The 23384-nt window shown below is 47.9% G+C and overlaps 1 protein-coding gene across 1 annotated transcript; it reads right to left on the bottom strand.

Moving 5' to 3' along the window:
* Window positions 1–1895: 1895 nt before the first annotated feature.
* On the bottom strand, window positions 1896–22464 carry smtlb (somatolactin beta; the record flags this gene model as incomplete). Its single annotated transcript, XM_084178277.1, has 5 exons — window positions 1896–2093; window positions 2308–2487; window positions 2663–2776; window positions 3532–3710; window positions 22428–22464. 5 exons carry the CDS (start codon window positions 22462–22464, stop codon window positions 1896–1898), a joined length of 708 nt encoding a protein of 235 aa, XP_084034403.1.
* Between the last annotated feature and the right edge of the window lie 920 nt (window positions 22465–23384).

Below are 23384 nucleotides of genomic sequence, written 5' to 3'. Positions count from 1 at the left end.
ACTATGCAAGTAACCATTTCAATAGAATGTTCATGATGTCACTGCGACAACTGTTGATAGATGTAGCTGGTAAATTCACTCTGGCTATCTACTCCAATTTCAGAGCACTCTCGTCTGAGTGTGCCAGAGCGCAGAATAACTGACAAATTTACCAACACTCCCTTGAATATGGCTGGTGTCAGTAAACGTTGGCAAAAAAGCGTAATTAAATTGTTGCCAGCAGCACATTTGCAGTCACCAACGCTCTGGATAACATAAAAACAGCCTAACCAGCTCTGCTAGGTTGAGTAAAATGGTCAGAGTGAGCTGTTCTCTCATTTGTGTCTGGAAGTAGCTAGCCAATGTTAGCCAGTTAGCTTGGGTGCTTGACTGCTGTTGTTAGGTCAGAACGCTCAAATCAACCCTAATCCTCGGCCAGAGCGTCCAGTGTGCGCTCTGAATGCTCCGAGAGCGAAACACTCTAAATTTACAAACTGACAATCTGAGTTCACAAATGCCCAGAAAACCCGCTTGCACTCCAGATAAAATTTACGAACACACCCGTAGTATAAACCAGCCTTTAGTCTTTGGTTGTTTAGTACATGGCCTCACATGTGAATCCTTAAAGAGATGGGTGGGGCTAAAGCTTAAGAGGGTGTGAACGATGCTGAATGGGTGTAGACAAAGAGCTCTCCAGTATGTGTACCAAAACATTCAAGGGCCATTTTCTCAAAAGTGCTTTTACAAGCTTATCAACTTTCAAAGCAGAATTACTTTCCCATTGTTCCTCAACTGTAGGGTATGATATACCAGGATAGGGACAATAAAAAACAAATCTGGTTAGGCTATCTTGATCTCTGGCTCCCTCTTGAGTAATTTGTGTCTTTATTTAATCAAACAGCATTAGACAGGTTCAGTACATATAGTTGATTTTATTATAACACATAGGGTGTGTCTATATATGGAAAAATACACTTTCTTAAAATGTAGACCAATCGATTGGTCCAAAGAAAATACTTAGATTTTTTTGAGTTGGGGACAGCCCTAGTAGAAATGCCCAAAATTGTGCCCCTGTCTATATGATTCTATTCTAACATGAGGAGGATTGCGACGAGTCATACCTCCCCCTCTGTACAAAGATGTCAGTCTGCTGTTCTTATTTTTGCTGTTCTAATCTCTTCTCTCTTGCCTTCTTAAAAAGCCAGCTCGAGCTCCCGTAATTGAGACGACATGGCAATAATTGAGTCAGAGGAATAACAATTTTTAAATGTATTTCTCGCAGGTGACAGGCCACAGATGAAACAACCTCCTCTTTAGCAGAGCTTTCTATTTAAACCCACAGTATAGGAGCCCAGCTCTTCAAATTTCAGTTTAAGAAGTTTGGAAAAGAGTTTGATTTAAATAGTAAGGAGAACTTCACCAACTAGGTGCAATTAAAATACTTAAACATAGAGACATGTTCTTCTGCAGCTCCTATGCTGAATGCTATGTTAACATATATTGTATAAGCACATGCTAGAAGTGCTAAAAGTAAAACTTTGAAATAGACATGTATTCACATAACATTTCATTTTACGCCTACCTAGCTATATAGCTACATTACAGGTATTCAAGCAAGCTTGATAGGGCAGCAAGAACGTACATGGCACATTTAACTTTAGAATGTCGACGGGCACTACAGAAAGCAGCTGAAGTTGTTGGAGGAAGAGTGGAATAATGCCTGTGTTCATTTCAGGTAGTCGGTTGAACGGACAGGTTATATCTACTGGAGGCTCTGGGGAGAAGTTCCCCCTAGGTACAGATCTAGGATCCCCTCCCCCGAATTTGAACCTTAACCATTAGTGGGGAAATTCAAAATTGACCTGAGGTCAGCGTCTAGGGGCAACTTCACCCTACTCCATACTGGAGGGACTCTGCTATAAAATAGAGCAGCCCAGGCCACCTTTCCGCTGGCACTTGAGCAGCTTGAGAAAGGTCTCCATCTTGTGGGTGTCTTTTTTGAAGCAGGTCAGTAAGGTATAGTCCCTGAGCACCGACTCTAACATGTCAAAATGCACAGGGTAGTCTGCCAGGCTCTCGTTCTGCTCCAGCATCACAGCACCCTCACCCAGCATCTGCAAGAAAAGATACAGCACGTTCATTAGCTTTAAAACAAACCAAAACAGCTATGTTTGGGGAGAGAGAAAATACTGTACTGTACTGATTTTTGTATGTATTTTGTCAAAAATACTTCCAAAAGTGCTTGAGACACTATGTGTTAGGATATCTCATGAAAGCAATGTGTTGTATGCACATCTGTTTGCAACAGTGATATGACCTATGACTCGCCTTTTGGATGAGGATGGTCACTCCTTGCTCCAGGTTCATCAGCTTGCCTGATATCCACTTGGTTTTGCTGATCAGTGCCATGGGGGCATTGTCATAGCGATCTAACGAAGTCTGCAGGTTGACCAGGGGATCAATCCAGAACTTGATTAGGAACAGAATGGAGTGCAAAAGCCACTTGTCCTGCAAGAGAGGCCCAAATAGAGAAACAATGGCAACAAGCTCTTACAGTCAACACAAAAACCCATCATATGCAGAGGATATTATGAGCAAGATGCATTGAAAGATTTTCTTTTAAATTAAAAACAGCTGGCAATGTAAATACAGCCTTTGCCTCTCTGTCACCATGCCCACTTACAGAGTTTTCTTGGACCTCACTTCTGGAGGTGGGGATGGATAAGGTGCTGGTGGTGCACGCGTTCTCTGTTCGACTCAACGGAATTCGAACATGGAAGGGAATAAACATCTCCTCCTACACGGAGTCAGAGAGAGAAATAGAACAAAGAAAGAAGAAAACACTAACAAAGACTGGCGCGTAGCAAGACCCTTCCAGCATAAGCCATCTGTTGACGAGAAATGTATTTGTGTTCTGATCTGTTTTCATCCAGGGAGTTCACAAACCTCACTTCCCTACCACACAAACCATACTGAGCTTTCCAAACGGGACGTTATAAAGGATATTTTAACAGCGACAACATATGTTAGTTTTTTTTAATAAGTGTACACGCTTCATATCATTCTATACCGGATAAAACAGTTTTTCAAGTTCTCACTGGGATCTTCAAAGACGTGCAGTTTGATTCAGGCATTAGCAATAGTAATAGGTTTATACATCTAACACTTCTCAGAAAATACTACAGTTATGATTATTCAAGTTTGAATAAAGTTATGAAGACATTTGGCATGAGCTCCATCTACATCTCTGCATGACAGATCCATATACAAAGGAGTGATCCAATCGATCAAAATCAAGAGAAAGTTTGAATGAAAGAAGACAGACCAAGACAGACGTGAAATGTTATGATAACCTGTTTCCAATACATCTCAAATGTATTTAGAAACTAAACATGCACTCCAAACTAGCTATTCATGTGTTTGTGAAAGCAAAGATGAGGTAGAATGCATTTTTAATGTGTTACAATTCAATTTGTGCTACAATTTTTTTTTTTTATTGTTGTATTTCCAAAACATTTTTTTTTACATACATTTCCGGTAGGGTGTACTCACAAACAAGGTGAGAGACTCCTCTGAGACCAGGTAGATGAGCTCAGCGTGTTGGATGGCCCGGTCCAGGAGTTTCTCCAGGGAGATGGTGCAGTGAGCGCTGCCAGGATCCTGACACTTCGCCGTAGACCCCGTAGTGCCCTGGAAGGGCCAGAGTAGTAGCAACACACAGCCATGCAGAGCTGGGGAGCACACGGCAGACAAAAGGTACACAAACACAGGTCATGGTTAGCATACAGGATGTTCTCTTTTTGTACTAATTGTCTCTCATTCTCAAGGACTACAAGGTGACACATCTATAAACCCTCCTGCGGTGTCTGCGTTTTGATGTTGTGCTAGGGTTAATAGACAACAACACTTTAAGTGCAGGTGAGTAATATTTTTGGGCTAGTTTAGAAGAGTCATTCAAAGTACTTCAGGAGAATGTGCAGTCCGTTCCAATTAACATGTGTGATTCGGAGGTCACTTTGGGTTTGTTGTGATTTCTGTAGCATTTAAGAGGATAGACTACCTTTGTTGTTCATTTTGCTGGTTTTGAGGCGAAAACTACACTCTGGATAACCTACCTTGTTTTGACTGAAGGTTTCAATGGTCTTCTTATACTATTCAGGTGTTATGAATGGCCATGAGGGGTCGTGTGGCTCCAACGTAAGAGGGGCCGAGTTGATCTTTAAAGACCATTTCCCTTTCTTGTTTTTATGCATCATCTTCTCCTGGAAGGAAAGAGAGAACCATGAATACCAATTTTACTGAGCAGGAATAAATAAATGAGGACGAAAGATTCTTGCTTTAATGTATAGTGTGTGGGTGGGAAAAACACTTTGAATGCAATAAACATGAACCAGTTCTCCACCATAAGATAAAATAAGATACTTTATTAGTCCACGCGAGATAGAAATGTGTCTTCTGATTTTATCCAACCCCCCCACCCCAATATATACACACACACACAGGCCATCAGATGTCCCCAGCTAGCACATTTGGTTCCTTGGAAGTTGTGGAAAAGTACATTTTTGGTTTCCCATTGGTTCTGGGAACAAAGCCATGACCGGTAAAACATAATGTTTTTTAAACATTCTGAGAAGAGAAATGAACATTTTGCTTGTTCTGGGAATGTTTATTTTTAGGTTGCAGGGAGGTTCTGAGAATGTTTTACTTTGGTTTTTAATAACTTCCTTAACTTTCACTGAATGTTTCAATAGGAGTTTAACATTGCTAGCTTATTTTGGCTTAACTCCAAGCACAGATAGGACACATGGAAATCAATGTCCTTAGGCATTACTCATGCAAACACATCAGTGAGATTCAAACCTATAATCTTCTGTGTGTCACGGTTCAGACAGACGACCAGAGGACCACAATTGCGTCACACCAGAAAGTTTATTAAAACTTAAGGGAAAAGGGAAGTAGGGAGTGAATGAAGGCTCCAGGGGTAACAGGGATCCCGTCCAATGTGCTGGGTCTGTGCCCCCCCCAGTGGCAGCGATGCGTCCTATGAAGCCGGTGGTGGGTGGTCCAGAAGTCCTGGGGGGGGGAGACACAGACACAACAGGGCGGAATGAAACAAGGCAGCAGTACAGTTCAAGGGAAATCCAAAATACGTAGTAGCAAGGCAGAAGGCTGGTCAGAGTTACCGGGATTGAAGAGTAGTCAGGAGTCGTTAAGGCAGAAAGCAGGTCTGGATCTCCTGGGGCAGAAGAGTATCCAAAAATCAGGCAGGTCCGGGGTCACAAAACCAGGGTGAGCCAGAAGCGCGAGCAAACAGGTTCCGGGAGTGAGCTTTGCAGACGATCTGACACCGGAGAGCTGAAAGACAGGGCCTTAAATACTGGGAGAGGTAGTGGGTAATGCAGCGCAGCTGGCAGAGTAATTAGAGCAGAGCAGAGCAGGGACAGGTGGAGCTAGTTAGGCTGAGTAGAGAGAGTGGTGAGCAGAGTGGAAGAAAATTAGGGTGGTAACCCGGTGGAGTGAGAGGCTCATGACAGAACCCCCCCCCCAAGGGACGGCCCCAGAAGTCCCAAGAGCAACACCACGCCGGGCGGGAGGAGGGGAGCCGGAGGAGGGCTAGAACTCCTCCGAACGGTCCGAGTGAACGTCCTCATCCTCGGAGGAAGCCGGAGGGCCGTGGTCGGGAGATGGGACAGGTCCCGAGACAGGATCAGGCACAGGACAGGAAGCCGAGCGGGCAGGACGGTTAGGGACCCCTCTGGGGCGGCCCCTACGGATTGCAGGTTGATCAGGATGCCGTTGGTGGAAAGCGGTGATGAGAGTCCTATCCACAATCCGACTAGCTGGCACCCAGGTCCTTTCCTCAGGTCCATAGCCCTCCCAGTCAATGAGGTACTGGAGACCCCTACCCCTCCGTCTGGACCGAAGCAGGCGGCGGACGGTGTAAACCAGACCACCATCGACGAGCCGTGGAGGAGGAGGACAAGGCGCAGCAGGGACCAGCGGACTCTCATGGATGGGCTTAATCTTAGACACATGGAAAGTGGGGTGCACCCTCAGGGAATTAGGCAGTTGGAGCCGGACAGCAGTTGGGCTAATCACTCTTATGATAGGGAATGGGCCAATGAACCGAGGTGCCAGCTTCTGCGACTCCACCCTGAGTGGCAGGTTCTTCGCTGACAACCACACCCTTTGACCAACATGGTAGGTGGGAGCAGGAATTCTCCGACGGTTGGCCCCGGTAGTGTAGCTGGCAACGGATCTGAGGAGTGTGGCTCGGGCTTGTGACCAGGTGCGGCGACATCGACGGGCAAAAGCAAGTGCAGATGGGCAAGTAACCTCCTCTTCCTGGCTGGCAAATAGAGGAGGCTGGTATCCATAAACACATTGGAAAGGGGACATACCGATGGCAGAGCAGGTCAGAGAATTGTGTGCGTACTCCACCCATGTCAATTGCTGCGACCAGGAGTGGGGGTTGCGTGAAGTCATGCATCGCAGTGCCTTCTCGAGCTCCTGATTAGCCCGCTCTGACTGCCCATTGGATTGGGGATGGAATCCGGAAGTCAGACTGACTGTGGCTCCCAGCAGGTGACAGAACTCCTTCCAAAAAGCGGAGGAGAATTGTGGACCACGGTCAGAAACTACATCCTTTGGCAGTCCGTGGATCCGGAAGACGTGTTCCAGGACCACCTGGGCGGTCTCCTTGGCGGTTGGGAGCTTGGGGAGGGGAATGAAGTGTGCCATCTTGCTGAAACGGTCAACTATGGTGAGAATGACGGTCATGCCACTTGAAGGGGGCAGCCCCGTGACAAAGTCAAGGGCGATGTGAGACCAGGGACGTCTGGGCACAGGCAGGGGCTGCAGCAATCCGGCTGGGGGCTGGCAGGACGACTTGTGTTGGTTGCAGATGGGGCAGGCTTGGACGAATTCCCGTACATCCTTTCTCAGAGAGGGCCACCAGAACCTCTGGGCGAGCAGGTTGTAAGTGCGGGTGGAGCCAGGGTGACAAGCTAGGCGGGAGTCATGTCCCCACTGAACGACCTGGGACCTCAGGTCTTCGGGGACAAAAAGGCGGTCAGCTGGGCAAGTGCTGGGACCTGGCTGGTTACGGAGAGCTTCCAGCACCTGTTCCTCAACAGCCCAGGTCAGAGCTGCAACGATGCAGGGACTTGGCAGAATCGACACAGGGTCCTTGGAGGGGGTGTCATCCTTCTGGAATTGACGGGAGAGGGCGTCTGGCTTGGTGTTGCGTGATCCAGGCCGGTATGACAGAGTGAAATTAAACCTGGTGAAGAACAGGGCCCAGCGGGACTGCCTGGAGTTCAACCGTTTGGCCGTGCGGATGTACTCCAAGTTCTTATGATCGGTCCAAACGAGAAATGGAATGGTGGACCCCTCCAGCCAGTGACGCCACTCCTCCAAGGCAAGCTTCACAGCCAGCAGCTCACGGTTCCCTATGTCGTAATTGCACTCAGAGGGGGACAACCGACGTGAGAAAAAGGCACAGGGATGGAGCTTCCTATCCTCCGCAGCCCACTGAGAAATCACAGCACCAACTCCCACATCCGAGGCGTCCACCTCCACAATGAATTGCCGGTCCACATCAGGCATCTGGAGGATGGGAGCGGAGGTGAACCTCACCTTGAGGGTACTGAAGGCTTTGTCGGCTGCTGGGGTCCAGGTGAAGGGTTGCTTGGTGCTGGTTAGAGCAGTGAGAGGGGCAGCAACGGTACTGTAGTTCCGGATAAACTTTCTATAGAAGTTAGCAAACCCCAGAAACTGTTGCAGCTTCTTTCTGTTCTCCGGAACTGGCCATGAAGTGACTGCTGATACTTTGGCCGGATCCATTTGGATACTTCCCTCTGCCACTATGTACCCCAGGAAGGCCACTGTCTTGACGTGAAACTCACATTTCTCTGCCTTGGCGTAGAGGGAATTCTCCAGAAGACGATGAAGGACTTGCTGGACATGGCGGGTGTGTTCAGACAGGTTTCTGGAGTAGATTAAGATGTCATCCAGGTAAACGAAGACAAACTTGTTTAACATGTCCCGCAGTACATCATTCACTAGAGCCTGGAACACAGCAGGAGCATTGGTGAGGCCAAAAGGCATAACCAGATACTCGTAGTGGCCTGTTGGTGTATTGAATGCGGTTTTCCATTCATCTCCCTCCCGGATCCGCACTAGGTGGTAAGCGTTTCTGAGATCCAACTTGGTAAAAACAGTGGCTCCCTGGAGCAACTCAAAAGCAGAGGTGAGCAGAGGCAGAGGGTAACGGTTTTTCACTGTGATGTCGTTGAGTCCCCTGTAGTCGATGCAGGGGCGAAGAGATCCGTCCTTCTTCCCCACAAAGAAGAAGCCAGCACCAGCAGGAGATGAAGATGAACGGATTAATCCTGCGGACAGAGAGCCATTGATGTAGTCCTCCATGGACTTTCTTTCAGGAGCAGACAACGAATAAAGACGACCCTTTGGAGGGGCTGTTCCAGGGAGGAGGTCGATGGCACAGTCGTACGGTCGGTGAGGGGGCAGAGATGTGGCTCTTGCTTTGTTAAACACCTCTCTGAGACCATGGTAGCATTCTGGGACATTGGAGAGGTCAGGAGCGGAGTTAGTAGGTTCTGGCCGAGGGGGTAGTGCGGCAGCAAGCAGGCAGGTTCGGTGGCAGTCCTCTCCCCACTCCCTGATCACCCCGGTCACCCAGTCGAGCTGAGGGTTGTGCCGGCGGAGCCATGGGTAACCCAGGATGAGGGGTTGGCCTGGAGAGGGGAGCAGGTGAAACTGGATAGTTTCTTGATGGTTTCCGGACAGACCCATCGAGACCGGGGCCGTGACATGAGTGACCGATCCGAGTAAGTGTCCGTCCAGTGCCCGGGCAGGAATAGGAGGTGTCAAACGGAGGTTCTCCAGTCCCAGTTGGCGTGCCAGCTTGATGTCCATTATGTTGGCTTCGGCGCCAGAATCCACCAGAGCAGCCAGGGTGTGAGTTGAGTCAGAGAGGCGGAGGTGAACTTGCAGCAGGGGTTTGCGGTCGGAGGACTGGATGGTCATAGAACTCAACCGGACTCCCCCTATGCCCGGTGAGCTTCGCCCCTTTAAAGGGCAGGTTACCACACGATGTCCATCACCTCCACAATAGAGGCAGAGGTTTGAGGTGAAGCGGCGCTGGCGCTCTGCAGGAGTGAGAGAGGCTCGCCCAATCTCCATAGGCTCAGACTGATCAAGCTGACCTGGGTGAGTGGCAGTAGATGACAGGAGCCCAGTCGGATCTCTCCGAATGCCGGTAGTAGGTGGACCTTGGCGCCCCCTCTCACGACGACGGGTCTGTATCCTTCTGTCGATCCTGACAGTCAGTGCGATGGCTTCATCAAGAGTGGAAGGCAGTTCATGGGAGACCAACTCGTCCTTGATATAGTCAGCCAAACTATGGAAGAACGCGTCCACCAACGATGGTGTGTTCCAAGAACTTCGTCTAGCCAGGGTTCGGAAGTCGATGGAATGGTCTGCGACTGTACGTCTGCCTTGTCGAATACTGAACAGTTCACGAGACGCCTCTGCGGTTGGTGAATCCAGGTCAAACACCCTCAGCATCTCCTCAGCAAACAGGTCGAAGGTTGCACATGCGGGGGTTTGACGTTCGAACTCTGCTGTTCCCCAGAGTCGAGCTCGGCCCGTCAGGTGAGTGATGGCATACCCAACTTTAGCCCCCTCCGTGGCGAAGGTCCTTGGCTGCAAGGAGAACTGAAGTCGGCAGCTAGTCAGGAATGGCCGGACCTGGGTTGAATCGCCGTTGAACCGCTCGGGGTTTCCAATCTTGGGTTCCGGAGCAGCGGCTGCAATGACCGGGGCAGGTAACTCGGGGGCAGGGCTGGTGGGCAGACTGGCTGGGGTAAGGTTGGTGAGGAGTTGAATGATCATGGCGAGTTGTTGTTGCTGCTGCTGGAACTGCTGCTCATGCTCATCGGTTTCCATGTCGAGGGAAGTGTGCGCTGAGTCCATAATGGTCAGATCGTACTGTCACGGTTCAGACAGACGACCAGAGGACCACAATTGCGTCACACCAGAAAGTTTATTAAAACTTAAGGGAAAAGGGAAGTAGGGAGTGAATGAAGGCTCCAGGGGTAACAGGGATCCCGTCCAATGTGCTGGGTCTGTGCCCCCCCCAGTGGCAGCGATGCGTCCTATGAAGCCGGTGGTGGGTGGTCCAGAAGTCCTGGGGGGGGGAGACACAGACACAACAGGGCGGAATGAAACAAGGCAGCAGTACAGTTCAAGGGAAATCCAAAATACGTAGTAGCAAGGCAGAAGGCTGGTCAGAGTTACCGGGATTGAAGAGTAGTCAGGAGTCGTTAAGGCAGAAAGCAGGTCTGGATCTCCTGGGGCAGAAGAGTATCCAAAAATCAGGCAGGTCCGGGGTCACAAAACCAGGGTGAGCCAGAAGCGCGAGCAAACAGGTTCCGGGAGTGAGCTTTGCAGACGATCTGACACCGGAGAGCTGAAAGACAGGGCCTTAAATACTGGGAGAGGTAGTGGGTAATGCAGCGCAGCTGGCAGAGTAATTAGAGCAGAGCAGAGCAGGGACAGGTGGAGCTAGTTAGGCTGAGTAGAGAGAGTGGTGAGCAGAGTGGAAGAAAATTAGGGTGGTAACCCGGTGGAGTGAGAGGCTCATGACACTGTGCTCTATCCATGGAATTAGTCCACTGCGCCACCAGCATGGAGCTGGCATGCCATGTTTTTTTTACACATACAAAGCTGCTCATTTTAGCCTATTCAAACAGACCCCATTTCAAAGGAAACAAGCACTCATTAAGATCAGGTGTGGCAAATGTCACACCCTGGCTCTGGGGACTCTATATGTTGAGCCAGGGTGTGTAGATTCTATGTGTTTGGTTTCTGTGTTTTAGTTCTATGTGTGCTATTTCTATGTTGGCCAGTGTGGTTCTCAATCAGAGGCAACGAGTGTCAGCTGTGGCTGGTTGTCTCTGATTGGGAACCACATTTAAACTGCCTGTTTTCCCATAGTGTTTGTGGGATCTTGTTCCGTTTGGTTTGTTCCGTGTTGGTTGTGTTTAACCGTAGGACTGCACGTATCGTTTGTTGTTTTGTTTGTATTATCTCTGACGATAATAAAATATGTTCGTTCATCACGCTGCGCCTTGGTCTACTCCGTCGAACGAACGTGACAGAAGATCCCACCACACCAGGACCAAGCAGCGTGTCCAGGAGCAGGCAGCCTGGACGTGGGAGCAGATAATGGACGGGCAGGGGTCCTGGACCTGGGAGGAAATCCAGGCCGGGATGGATCGCCGTCCATGGAAGGAGACGGTAGAGGCGCGACGGAGAGAGGAGCAACGGCATCAACAGTGTCGTCGTCGGACGGACGAAAGGCAACCCCAAAAATTTTTTAGGGGGGGGGCACACGGCATGGGCGACGGGGCAGCAGGAGGCAGCTACAGGGCGTATTAGGAGGTTAGGTGAGGAGGCCACCAGGTTAAGGGGGCTATTGGTGCAGAGGGAGCAGGAGTTAGTGGTGCAGAGGGTGGAGCTACTGGAGGCGATAAGGGAGAAGGTGAGAATAGAGGCACGGCGAGAGGAACTGGGTAGGCAGCTGAGGGAGCGGAGGGTTATGACGAAACCCAGTCCCGCTCCTCACACCAAGCAAGTGGTGTGCATCACCAGTCCGGTCCGGCCCGTTCCTGCTCCCCGCACTAAGTTAATGGTGCCCGTCGCCAGCCCGGCCCGGCCTGTTCCTGCCCCTCGCACCAAGCCTACGGTGCGCATCGCCAGCCCGGCCCGGCCTGTTCCTGCTCCCCGCACCAAGCTAATGGTGCGCGTCGCCAGCCCGGCCCGGCCTGTTCCTGCCCCTCGCACCAAGCCTACGGTGCGCGTCGCCAGCCCGGCCCGGCCTGTTCCTGCTCCCCGCACCAAGCCAATGGTGCGCATCGCCAGCCCGACCCGGCCTGTTCCTGCTCCCCGCACCAAGCTAATGGTGCGCGTCGCCAGCCCGGCCCGGCCTGTTCCTGCCCCTCGCACCAAGCCTACGGTGCGCGTCGCCAGCCCGGCCCGGCCTGTTCCTGCTCCCCGCACCAAGCCAATGGTGCGCATCGCCAGCCCGACCCGGCCTGTTCCTGCTCCCCGCACCAAGCTAATGGTGCGCGTCGCCAGCCCGGCCCGGCCTGTTCCTGCCCCTCGCACCAAGCCTACGGTGCGCGTCGCCAGCCCGGCCCGGCCTGTTCCTGCTCCCTGCACCAAGCCAATGGTGCGCGTCGCCAGCCCGGCCCGGCCTGTTCCTGCTCCCCGCACCAAGCTAATGGTGCGCGTCGCCAGCCCGGCCCGGCCCTGCTCCCCGCACCAAGCTAACGGTGCGCGTCGCCAGCCCGGCCCGGCCTGTTCCTGCCACTCGCACCAAGCCTACGGTGCGCGTCGCCAGCCCGGCCCGGCCTGTTCCTGCCACTCGCACCAAGCCTACGGTGCGCGTCGCCAGCCCGGCCCGGCCTGTTCCTGCCACTCGCACCAAGCCTAGGGTGCGCGTCGCCAGCCCGGCCCGGCCTGTTCCTGCCACTCGCACCAAGCCTACGGTGCGCGTCGCCAGCCCGGCCCGGCCTGTTCCTGCCACTCGCACCAAGCCTACGGTGCGCGTCGCCAGCCCGGCCCGGCCTGTTGCTGCCACTCGCACCAAGCCTAGGGTGCGCGTCGCCAGCCCGGCCCGGCCTGTTCCTGCCACTCGCACCAAGCCTACGGTGCGCGTCGCCAGCCCGGCCCGGCCTGTTCCTGCCACTCGCACCAAGCCTACGGTGCGCGTCGCCAGCCCAGCCCGGCCTGTTCCTGCTCCCCGCACCAAGTTAATGGTGCGCGTCGCCAGCCCGGCCCGGCCTGTTCCTGCCACTCGCACCAAGCCTACGGTGCGCGTCGCCAGCCCGGCCCGGCCTGTTCCTGCCACTCGCACCAAGCCTACGGTGCGCGTCGCCAGCCCGGCCCGGCCTGTTCCTGCCACTCGCACCAAGCCAGGGGTGCGAGTCGTCAGCCCGGTAAGGCCCGTTGCTGCTCCACGCACCAAGCCAGGGGTGCGAGTCGTCAGCCCGGTCCGGCCCGTTCCTGCTCCACGCACCAAGCCAGGGGTGCGAGTCGTCAGCCCGGTCCGGCCCGTTCCTGCTCCACGCACCAAGCCAGGGGTGCGCATCGTCAGCCCGGTCCGGCCCGTTGCTGCTCCACGCACCAAGTCAGGGGTGCGCATCGTCAGCCCGGTCCGGCCCGTTCCTGCTCCACGCACCAAGCCAGGGGTGTGCGTCGTCAGTCCGGCACAACCCGTGCCTGGGTCACCGGTGCCTGGTCAGGTACCGGTCAGCTGCTCCACACTGGAGCTTAAGAAATCCGCTCCTACGATGTCCAGTCCAGCTCCAGCCAGCGGGGCCAGACCGGACCAGGGGCGCTACGGGGGGATTATTGGAGGGTGGTGGGCAAGCCCGGAGCTGGAACCGCCTCCGAGGAGGAATGCCCACCCAGCCCTCCCCTGTTTGGTTTATGTTGAGGCGCGGTCGCAGTCCGCACCTTTGGGGGGGGGGGTACTGTCACACCCTGGCTCTGGGGACTCTATATGTTGAGCCAGGGTGTGTAGATTCTATGTGTTTGGTTTCTGTGTTTTAGTTCTATGTGTACTATTTCTATGTTGGCCAGTGTGGTTCTCAATCAGAGGCAACGAGTGTCAGCTGTGGCTGGTTGTCTCTGATTGGGAACCACATTTAAACTGCCTGTTTTCCCATAGTGTTTGTGGGATCTTGTTCCGTTTGGTTTGTTCCGTGTTGGTTGTGTTTAACCGTAGGACTGCACGTATCGTTTGTTGTTTTGTTTGTATTATCTCTGACGATGATAAAATATGTTCGTTCATCACGCTGCGCCTTGGTCTACTCCGTCGAACGATCGTGACAGCAAATTAGTGGGCCCGGCCAACACACCTGAACTCAATTAACAAAATAGAGGAGAGAGAGTTTTGTTGATGCTGAGAACGAAATGTATACTGTATGTTTTTAAATGACATTCTTAGAATGTTCTCTGAACGTTACTAAAGTTGTGTTTTTTATGGAAAACCTGACTTTAAATAGAACCATGAGGAAACGTTATGCTGAAGTACAAAAATTCCCACAGAAGAACGTTGTTTCTTAATGTTCTTGGAACAATTAGAGATCATGACTTAAATAGAACCATGAGGAAACGTTATGCTGAAGTACAAAAATTCCTACAGAAGAACGTTGTTTCTTAATGTTCTTGGAACAATTTGAGATCATGACTTTAAATAGAACAATGAGGAAACGTTACTAAAGATGTGGTTTTTATGGAGTACTTGACTTTAAATAGAACCATGATGAAACGTTATGCTGGCGTACTGAAATTCCCACAGAAGAACATTGTTTCTTAACGTTCTCTGAACTATTTGAGAAGATTCCCAATGTCAAACCAGTTGGAGAACGTTCCTAGAACATTACCAAAATTGAAATGAAATGCAAGCATGTTTGAACTTTTGGAAACGTTCTGTTAAAGTAATGAAATACCAAGAAAATAACATTTATTTTGTCAAGTTCTTTAAATGTGCTGAGAATGTTCCAAAGCCAAGCAACTATCCTGCACCATTCCCAAAAAGATGTGGGAACGTTGTATGCAAAATAACCATAGGACAACCACACTCTCACCAAGCTCTAAGAAACATATGGTTCTCAGAACGTTATGTGCTAGCTGGGTCGTTACTTATTAATTGCCTATTCACAGAGTGCCATCAAGACACCTGCCAAGGTGGAAGGACAAAGTGTCCTAGCTTAAGGGGGGATTGGGTTTCCCTCTCCTCCATTTGAAGCTAGTTTGACCCCGTCATTGTAACATAATGAAGGCGGCGACCTAGATATGATCTTGTAAGCCGACCTCGTGACTTGGTCAGAAACTAATCCCGAGTTTCGCAACACTCATTTTGTGTTTTGCATTGCAACTAAAATGTGACTCGTCCCTATTTCACAGGAGTGCCATTTCAACGTATTTGTATTTATTTTTAAATCAAAATGCATTTTTTGGCAGATATGCCTTCTGGAACGTGAACTTTCATGTGCCTTAATAACAAACTTGTATGCCATCTGTAAATACTAATAAAATTGTTAAATTACGAGCCTAGTTGGTTTAGCCACAGAAAAAGACAGCAACCTTCCCGTTAGCATGATTGGCTGAGATAATGAGTGGGCTGGACATGCTGAGAGATGAGTTCGGATTGGTCTGCCATGTAGCTCGCTTCTGTCTATAATATGAGCTGGTCAGTATGTGTAGGTAATCCTTTATAACGCTGTTTTTTTAAAAGATATCACGTAGTAGAACTGCGTAAGTGTTGCTCTCCACTTTCAGGAGGACCGAGTTTTGAATGAAAAAGTTGAACGAAATTAACATACCATAATTGTTTTGATGCTAAATGTACGCTACAGACTAATTCCGTACCCACATAAAAATTATTGATTCAAACAATCTTAACTTGAGATACTGTAGATGTACAACACTTGTACTGTAGATGTACAACACATGTGCATATCAACGTGTAACTGCACTGTTAATCACTCTGTGATTGACATGTCCAGTACTTTACTCAAAATAGAACACACTGGAATCAAAATACGTACCTATACTGTAATTGATTTACCATATGACTCAGCTAACTTTCAAATAATCAAACCGCTGCTGTACTGTACACGTGGTAGAACTGTAGAAATAAGAGCATGGAAGTAGATGTAAAATACAACATTAACCCTCTAGTGACCTCTCAGTTTCAGAGAGTGAAATCAAATGATTTAATGTATATAATATGTGTGGCAAGACAATTATAGGGTGTACTTAGTTTTTGCTAGCTAGACTCTCTTACCCGTACACATGGATGGACGCTTCTCCCTCTGTCACGGATGCCATGGTTGCCCTTAGTTTGAAGATGTAATCCGGAGCCTTCTGTGTGCTCTTTTCGACTACGTCTGCATATTTGCAATCAAAATGTCAGAATTTTCTCCATCTACTTAGCTATCATACTTCTGATTCCACTGATTTCAAAACTCGGTCCTCCAGAAAGTGGAGAGCAACACTTATGCAGTTCTACTACGTGATATCTTTCAAAAAAGCAGCGTTAGAACGGACTATATACAGTGGGGAGAACAAGTACTGTATTTGATACACTGCCGATTTTGCAGGTTTTCCTACTTACAAAGCATGTAGAGGTCTGTAATTTTTATCATAGGTACTCTTCAACTGTGAGAGACGGAATCTAAAACAAAAATCCAGAAAATCACACTGTATGATTTTTAAGTAATTAATTTGCATTTTATTGCATGACATAAGTATTTGATCACCTACCAACCAGTAAAAATTCTGGCTCTCACAGACCTGTTAGTTTTTCTTTAAGAAGCCCTCCTGTTCTCCACTCATTACCTGTATTAACTGCACCTGTTTGAACTCGTTACCTGTATAAAAGACACCTGTCCACACACTCAATCAAACAGACTCCAACCTCTCTACAATGGCCAAGACCAGAGAGCTGTGTAAGGACATCAGGGATACAATTGTAGACCTGCACAAGGCTGGGATGGGCTACAGGACAATAGGCAAGCAGCTTGGTGAGAAGGCAACAACTGCTGGCGCAATTATTAGAAAATGGAAGAAGTTCAAGATGACGGTCAATCACCCTCGGTCTGGGGCTCCATGCAAGATCTCACCTCGTGGGGCATCAATGATCATGAGGAAGGTGAGGGACATGCTTTGTAAGTAGGAAAACCTGCAAAATCGGCAGTGTATCAAATACTTGTTCTCCCAACTGTATATAGTCCGTTCTAAAGCTGCTTTTTTGAAAGATATCACGTAGTAGAACTGCATAAGTATTGCTCTCCACTTTCTGGAGGACCGAGTTTTGAAATCAGTGGAATCAGAGTATGATAGCTAAGTATATTAGCTAACAAATACTTGTTCTCCCCACTGTATATGTAGTAGAACAAAATTAAGAGTTCTATGTGTCGTTGTGTTCATGTGACTAGTCCTACGCTCAACAAAAGTGGTACATACAACCACTGTCACCACTGCAGATCCCTCTGGAGTTAAGGTTCTAATTAACCCGTTAGTTCCAAATAGAACCTCAAGGGTTCTATATCTGACTGAATTGGTTCTATCTGGAACGTTTTTCAGAGGTTTCTGCTTTTGTGACAAAATGGTTCTATTCAGAGCCATCTAAATAAATTACTGGGCACACACTGAATGGATCAACATTGTTTCCATGTCATTTCAATGAAATTACGTTGAACCAATGTGAAATAGACATTGAATTGACATCTGTGCCCAGTGGGATGGCTCTGTTTCTATTTATCTGTGCATTATTAGTATGTGTTGATGAAATAGGGCCCTGTTTGAATATCTCTACAATGTATATTTCTTCCTCCATTACTTTACATTAGAGAATTGGTGAAGGCATTGTTGGTTTCCAGGTTCCCACCTCATTGCTTTCACCAATCTAACCATGTCAGAATCAGATCGGTGATGCAAATAAGGAAGGCACAGTAGCACTATCATTCCATCTCATCATTGATGCTGCTTTCAAAGGTTGATCATTATTCAACGCCAGTGAGTTGCTAAGTTAACATGTATCTAACTTGAATATTTTCCCTGTGTTCATTTTCAAATAGATTAGGGACAGATACAAAATAAGTTGAAACAGTTTTCCAATACAATGCATCGTAGTTTAAGCCAATTTTCAACACTATTTGGGATACCATTTGCTGATTTCCCATGGCCACCCCTGACTGGTGCTTGGTCCCCCCTCTACCCCCACATAGAAACTGCGTTTGAGCCAATCAGTTGTGTTGTGACGGGGGGGGGGACACCAATAAGAAGAAAAGACCTGCTTGGGCCAAGAAACACAAGCAATGGACATTAGACCGGTGGAAATATTTACTTTGGTCTGTGGTCCAAATTTGAGATTTTTGGTTCAAACCGCCGTGTCTTTGTGAGACGCGGTGTGGGTGAACAGATGATCTCTGCATGTGTAGTTCCCACCGTAAAGCATTGAGGAGGTGTTATGGTGTGGGGGTGCTTTGCTGGTGACACTGTCTGTGATTTATTTAGAATTCAAGGCACACTTAACCAGCATGGCTACCACAGCATTCTGCAGCGATACGCCATCCCATCTGGTTTGGGCTTAGTGGGACTATAATTTGTTTTTCAACAGGACAATGACCCAGCACACCTCCAGGCTGTGTAAGGGCTATTTTACCAAGAAGGAGAGTGATGGAGTGCTGCATGACTCAGTAAGCCTGTGGTCATGCGGTAAACTGACCCTAAGCCACGTACACTGGCAAATTAAAAACATTATGTTGCCTGGAAGTTCACTTTCATATTCTGAATATACATGTTTCAGAAATAAAAAAAAATTCCTCTCTCTCTCACTCTTAATCTTGTCAATAATGTGTTATATTTTAGAGCGGTTATGAAACGAGTTGGGGGAGAATCAACAAACATTATGGCTTGAGGTTTATTATTCCGTTAGAGCCTTTAATTAATATAATGTATGAAAACCGAAATGGTACAGTATGTTTTTTTTAAGGAGAAGTTTAATAATAATTAGAGAGACAAATGTGTCGAGCATTTTTATATCTCAACAGGCTTCAGGCTGCCTATGAAACGTTCACATATAATCCTGCTTGAATTTATGACCTTTTCAATTAAGCCCCTTTTAAGAGCTAACATTTTAGTAACGAGAAGTGTATTCCCTTGTTTTCTTTATTTATACAAAATAGTCATTCATTATGGATAAGGACAGTCTTCAAGTATTCCAGCTAAAGTATTCATGAGTTGAAATGGTTTCATTTCCTGAAAGGGAGACATGCATCAAATAAGTGATTTTACCCAGGCACTGTGCTCGAGCACCTGCCCCTTTGCCCTCCCACTCGCCAAGTGCCCTTTTTATATACACTGCCTTCAGAAAGTATTCATACCGCTTGATTTATTCCACATTTTGTTGTGTTACAGCCTGAATTCAAAATGAATTAAATACACTGCTCAAAAAAATTAAGGGAACACTAAAATAACACATCCTAGATCTGAATGAATGAAATAATCTTATTAAATACTTTTTTCTTTACATAGTTGAATGTGCTGACAACAAAATCACACAAAAATTATCAATGGAAATCAAATGTATCAACCCATGGAGGTCTGGATTTGGAGTCACCCTCAAAATTAAAGTGGAAAACCACACTACAGGCTGATCCAACTTTGATGTAAAGTCCTTAAAACAAGTCAAAATGAGGCTCAGTAGTGTGTGTGGCCTCCACGTGCCTGTATGACCTCCCTACAACGCCTGGGCATGCTCCTGATGAGGTGGCGGATGGTCTCCTGAGGGATCTCCTCCCAGACCTGGACTAAAGCATCCGCCAACTCCTGGACAGTCTGTGGTGCAACGTGGCGTTGGTGGATGGAGCGAGACATGATGTCCCAGATGTGCTCAATTGGATTCAGGTCTGGGGAACGGGCGGGCCAGTCCATAGCATCAATGCCTTCCTCTTGCAGGAACTGCTGACACACTCCAGCCACATGAGGTCTAGCATTGTCTTGCATTAGGAGGAACCCAGGGCCAACCGCACCAGCATATGGTCTCACAAGGGGTCTGGTCTGAGGATCTCATCTCGGTACCTAATGGCAGTCAGGCTACCTCTGGCGAGCACATGGAGGGCTGTGCGGCCCCCCAAAGAAATGCCACCCCACACCATGACTGACCCACCGCCAAACCGGTCATGCTGGAGGATGTTGCAGGCAGCAGAACGTTCACCACGGCGTCTCCAGACTCTGTCACGTCTGTCACATGTGCTCAGTGTGAACCTGCTTTCATCTGTGAAGAGCACAGGGCGCCAGTGGTGAATTTGACAATCTTGGTGTTCTCTGGCAAATGCCAAACGTCCTGCACGGTGTTGGGCTGTAAGCACAACCCCCACCTGTGGACGTCGGGCCCTCATACCACCCTCATGGAGTCTGTTTCTGACCGTTTGAGCAGACACATGCACATTTGTGGCCTGCTGGAGGTCATTTTGCAGGGCTCTGGCAGTGCTCCTCCTGCTCCTCCTTGCACAAAGGTGGAGGTAGCAGTCCTGCTGCTGGGTTGTTGCCCTCCTACGGCCTCCTCCACGTCTCCTGATGTACTGGCCTGTCTCCTGGTAGCGCCTCCATGCTCTGGACACTACGCTGACAGACACAGTAAACCTTCTTGCCACAGCTTGCATTGATGTGCCATCCTGGATGAGCTGCACTACCTGAGCCACTTGTGTGGGTTGTAGACTCCGTCTCATGCTACCACTAGAGTGAAAGCACCGCCAGCATTCAAAAGTGACCAAAACATCAGCCAGGAAGCATAGGAACTGAGAAGTGGTCTGTGGTCACCACCTGCAAAACCAGTCCTTTATTGGGGGTGTCTTGCTAATTGCCTATAATTTCCACCTGTTGTCTATTCCATTTGCACAACAGCATGTGAAATGTATTGTCAATCAGTGTTGCTTCCTAAGTGGACAGTTTGATTTCACAGAAGTGTGATTGACTTGGAGTTACATTGTGTTGTTTAAGTGTTCCCTTTATTTTTTTGAGCAGTGTATATTGTTTCTCACCTATCTACACACAATACCCCATAATGACAAAGTGAAAACATGTTTTTAGACATTTTTGCAAATGTATTGAAAATGAAATACAAAACTCTCATTTACATAAGTATTCACACTCCTGAGTCAATACATGTTAGAGTCACCTTTGGCAGAGATTACAGCTGTGAGTCTTTCGGGGTAAGGATCTAAGAGCTTTGCACACTTGGATTGTACAATATTTGCATATTATTCTTTTTAATTCTTCAAGCTCTGTCAAGTTGGTTGTTGATCTTTGCTAGACAGCCATTCAAGTCTACCCTGATGAAGACAGCTTGTCTGTCATAGATATTCAAGCCAATTTAAGTCAAAACTGTAACTAGGCCACTCAGGAACATTCAATGTCGTCTTGATAAGCAACTCCAGTGTATATTTGGCCTTGTGTTTTAGGTTATTGTCCTGTTGAAAGGTGAATGTCTCCCATTGTCTGTTGGAAAGAAGACTGAACCAGATTTTCCTCTAGGATTTTGCCTGTGCTTAGCTCTATTCCGTTTCTTTTCATAAAAAAAAGAATCACTAGTCCTTGCCGATGACAAGCATACCCATAACATGATGCAGCCACCACCATGCTTGAAAATATGAAGAGTGGTACTCAGTGATGTGTTGTGTTGGATTTGCCCCAAACATAACGCATACAATTAATTTCATTGCCAATTTTTTTTGCAGTTTTACTTTAGTGCCTTATTGCAAACAGCATGCATGTTTTGAAATATTTGTTTCCTGTACAAGCTTCCTTCTTTTCATTCTGTCATTTAGGTTAGTATTGTGGAGTAACTACAATGTTGTTGATCCATCCTCAGTTTTCTCCTATCACAGCCATTAAACTCTGTAACTGATTTAAAGTCACCACTGGCCTCATGGTGAAATCCCTGAACGGTTTCCTTCCTCTCCGGTAACTGAGTTAGGAAGGATGCCTGTTTCTTTGTAGTGACTGGGTGTATTGATACACCATCCAAAGAGTAATTAATAACTTCACCATGCTCAAAAGGATATTCAATGTCTGTTTTGTTTTGTTTTTTTACCCATCTACCAATAGGTGCCCTTCTTTGTGAGGAATTGGAAAACCTCCATGGTCATTGTGGTTGAATCTGTGTTTGAAATTCACTGCTCGACTGAGGGACCTTACAGATAACTGTATGTGTGGGGTACAGAGATGAAGTAGTCATTCAAAACTTATTGTGTGACTTGTTAAGCAAATTTGTACTCCTGAAGGTATTTAGGCTTGCCACAACAAAGGGGTTGAATACTTAGACTCAAGACATTTTAGCTTTTCGTTTTTATCTCCCGAGTGGCGCAGTGGTCTAAGGCACTGCATCGCAGTGCTAGCTGTGCCACTAGATCCTGGTTCGAATCCAGGCTCTGTCGTAGCCGGCCGTGACCGTGATTCCCACGGGGGGCCAGTATGAAAAAAAAAAGTTAAAAAAATTATGTATGCACTCACTAACTGTAAGTCGCTCTGGATAAGAGCGTCTGCTAAATGACGTAAATGTAAATGTAATGTAATTTCAAAAAAATTCTAAAAACATAATTCAACTTTGACATTATGGGGTATTGTGTGTAGGCCAGTGACCCAAAATATCACTTTTATTCAGGCTGTAACACCACAAAATGTGGGAAAAGTCAAGGGGTTTGAATACCTACTGCCCCCAGTATGAAAAATGTATGCACTCACTAACTGTAAGTTGCTCTGGATAAGAGCGTCTGCTAAATGACTAAAATGTAAAAAATGTAAATATCGTCGTGATGACATCAAGTTAGTCACCCCACTCCTACCCTGTCCGTTGGTCTGCCCTGTACGGAACTCGCGCATGGCCGGTTGTGCCTTTTTCCCCCAGTCTGCCCTTTACGGAGATTGCGTGCACCCGGTATCCAAACATGCATGCCTTGAGATGTGGTCACCGGTTGAGTGTGTCACCGGTCGAGTGTGTATAGCAAGCTACCTAGTTTAAATATCAACAGTACTACCACAGCAACATAACATTTGATTTACATTATCAATGTTCGGTCTGGTAGGCAAATACGCGCAGCAGAGAGAGGCAGAAAGACAGAGAGGAGCGTCTGAATCAACGACTCTTGCTCCGACCCAACTCCATCCTTTCCTCAGTTGGCAGCAGCAACACAGGTAGTCTAGACTCTAACCACCATTTACAAAAATATCCACACAAGCCACTAGCCAGCGACCATATATACAGTGGGGAAAAAAAGTATTTAGTCAGCCACCAATTGTGCAAGTTCTCCCACTTAAAAAGATGAGAGAGGCCTGTAATTTTCATCATAGGTACACGTCAACTATGACCGACAAATCGAGATTTTTTTCTCTCCAGAAAATCACATTGTAGGATTTTGTTATGAATTTATTTGCAAATTATGGTGGAAAATAAGTATTTGGTCACCTACAAACAAGCAAGATTTCTGGCTCTCACAGACCTGTAACTTCTTCTTTAAGAGGCTCCTCTGTCCTCCACTCATTACCTGTATTAATGGCACCTGTTTGAACTTGTTATCAGTATAAAAGACACCTGTCCACAACCTCAAACAGTCACACTCCAAACTCCACTATGGCCAAGACCAAAGAGCTGTCAAAGGACACCAGAAACAAAATTGTAGACCTGCACCAGGCTGGGAAGACTGAATCTGCAATAGGTAAGCAGCTTGGTTTGAAGAAATCAACTGTGGGAGCAATTATTAGGAAATGGAAGACATACAAGACCACTGATAATCTCCCTCGAT

This window comes from Coregonus lavaretus (genome assembly GCF_964263955.1).
Source record: "Coregonus lavaretus genome assembly, chromosome: 15".
Lineage (NCBI taxonomy): Eukaryota > Metazoa > Chordata > Actinopteri > Salmoniformes > Salmonidae > Coregonus > Coregonus lavaretus.
Note: the sequence above shows the minus strand (reverse complement) of the source record. Positions and strands in the feature narration are given on the sequence as shown.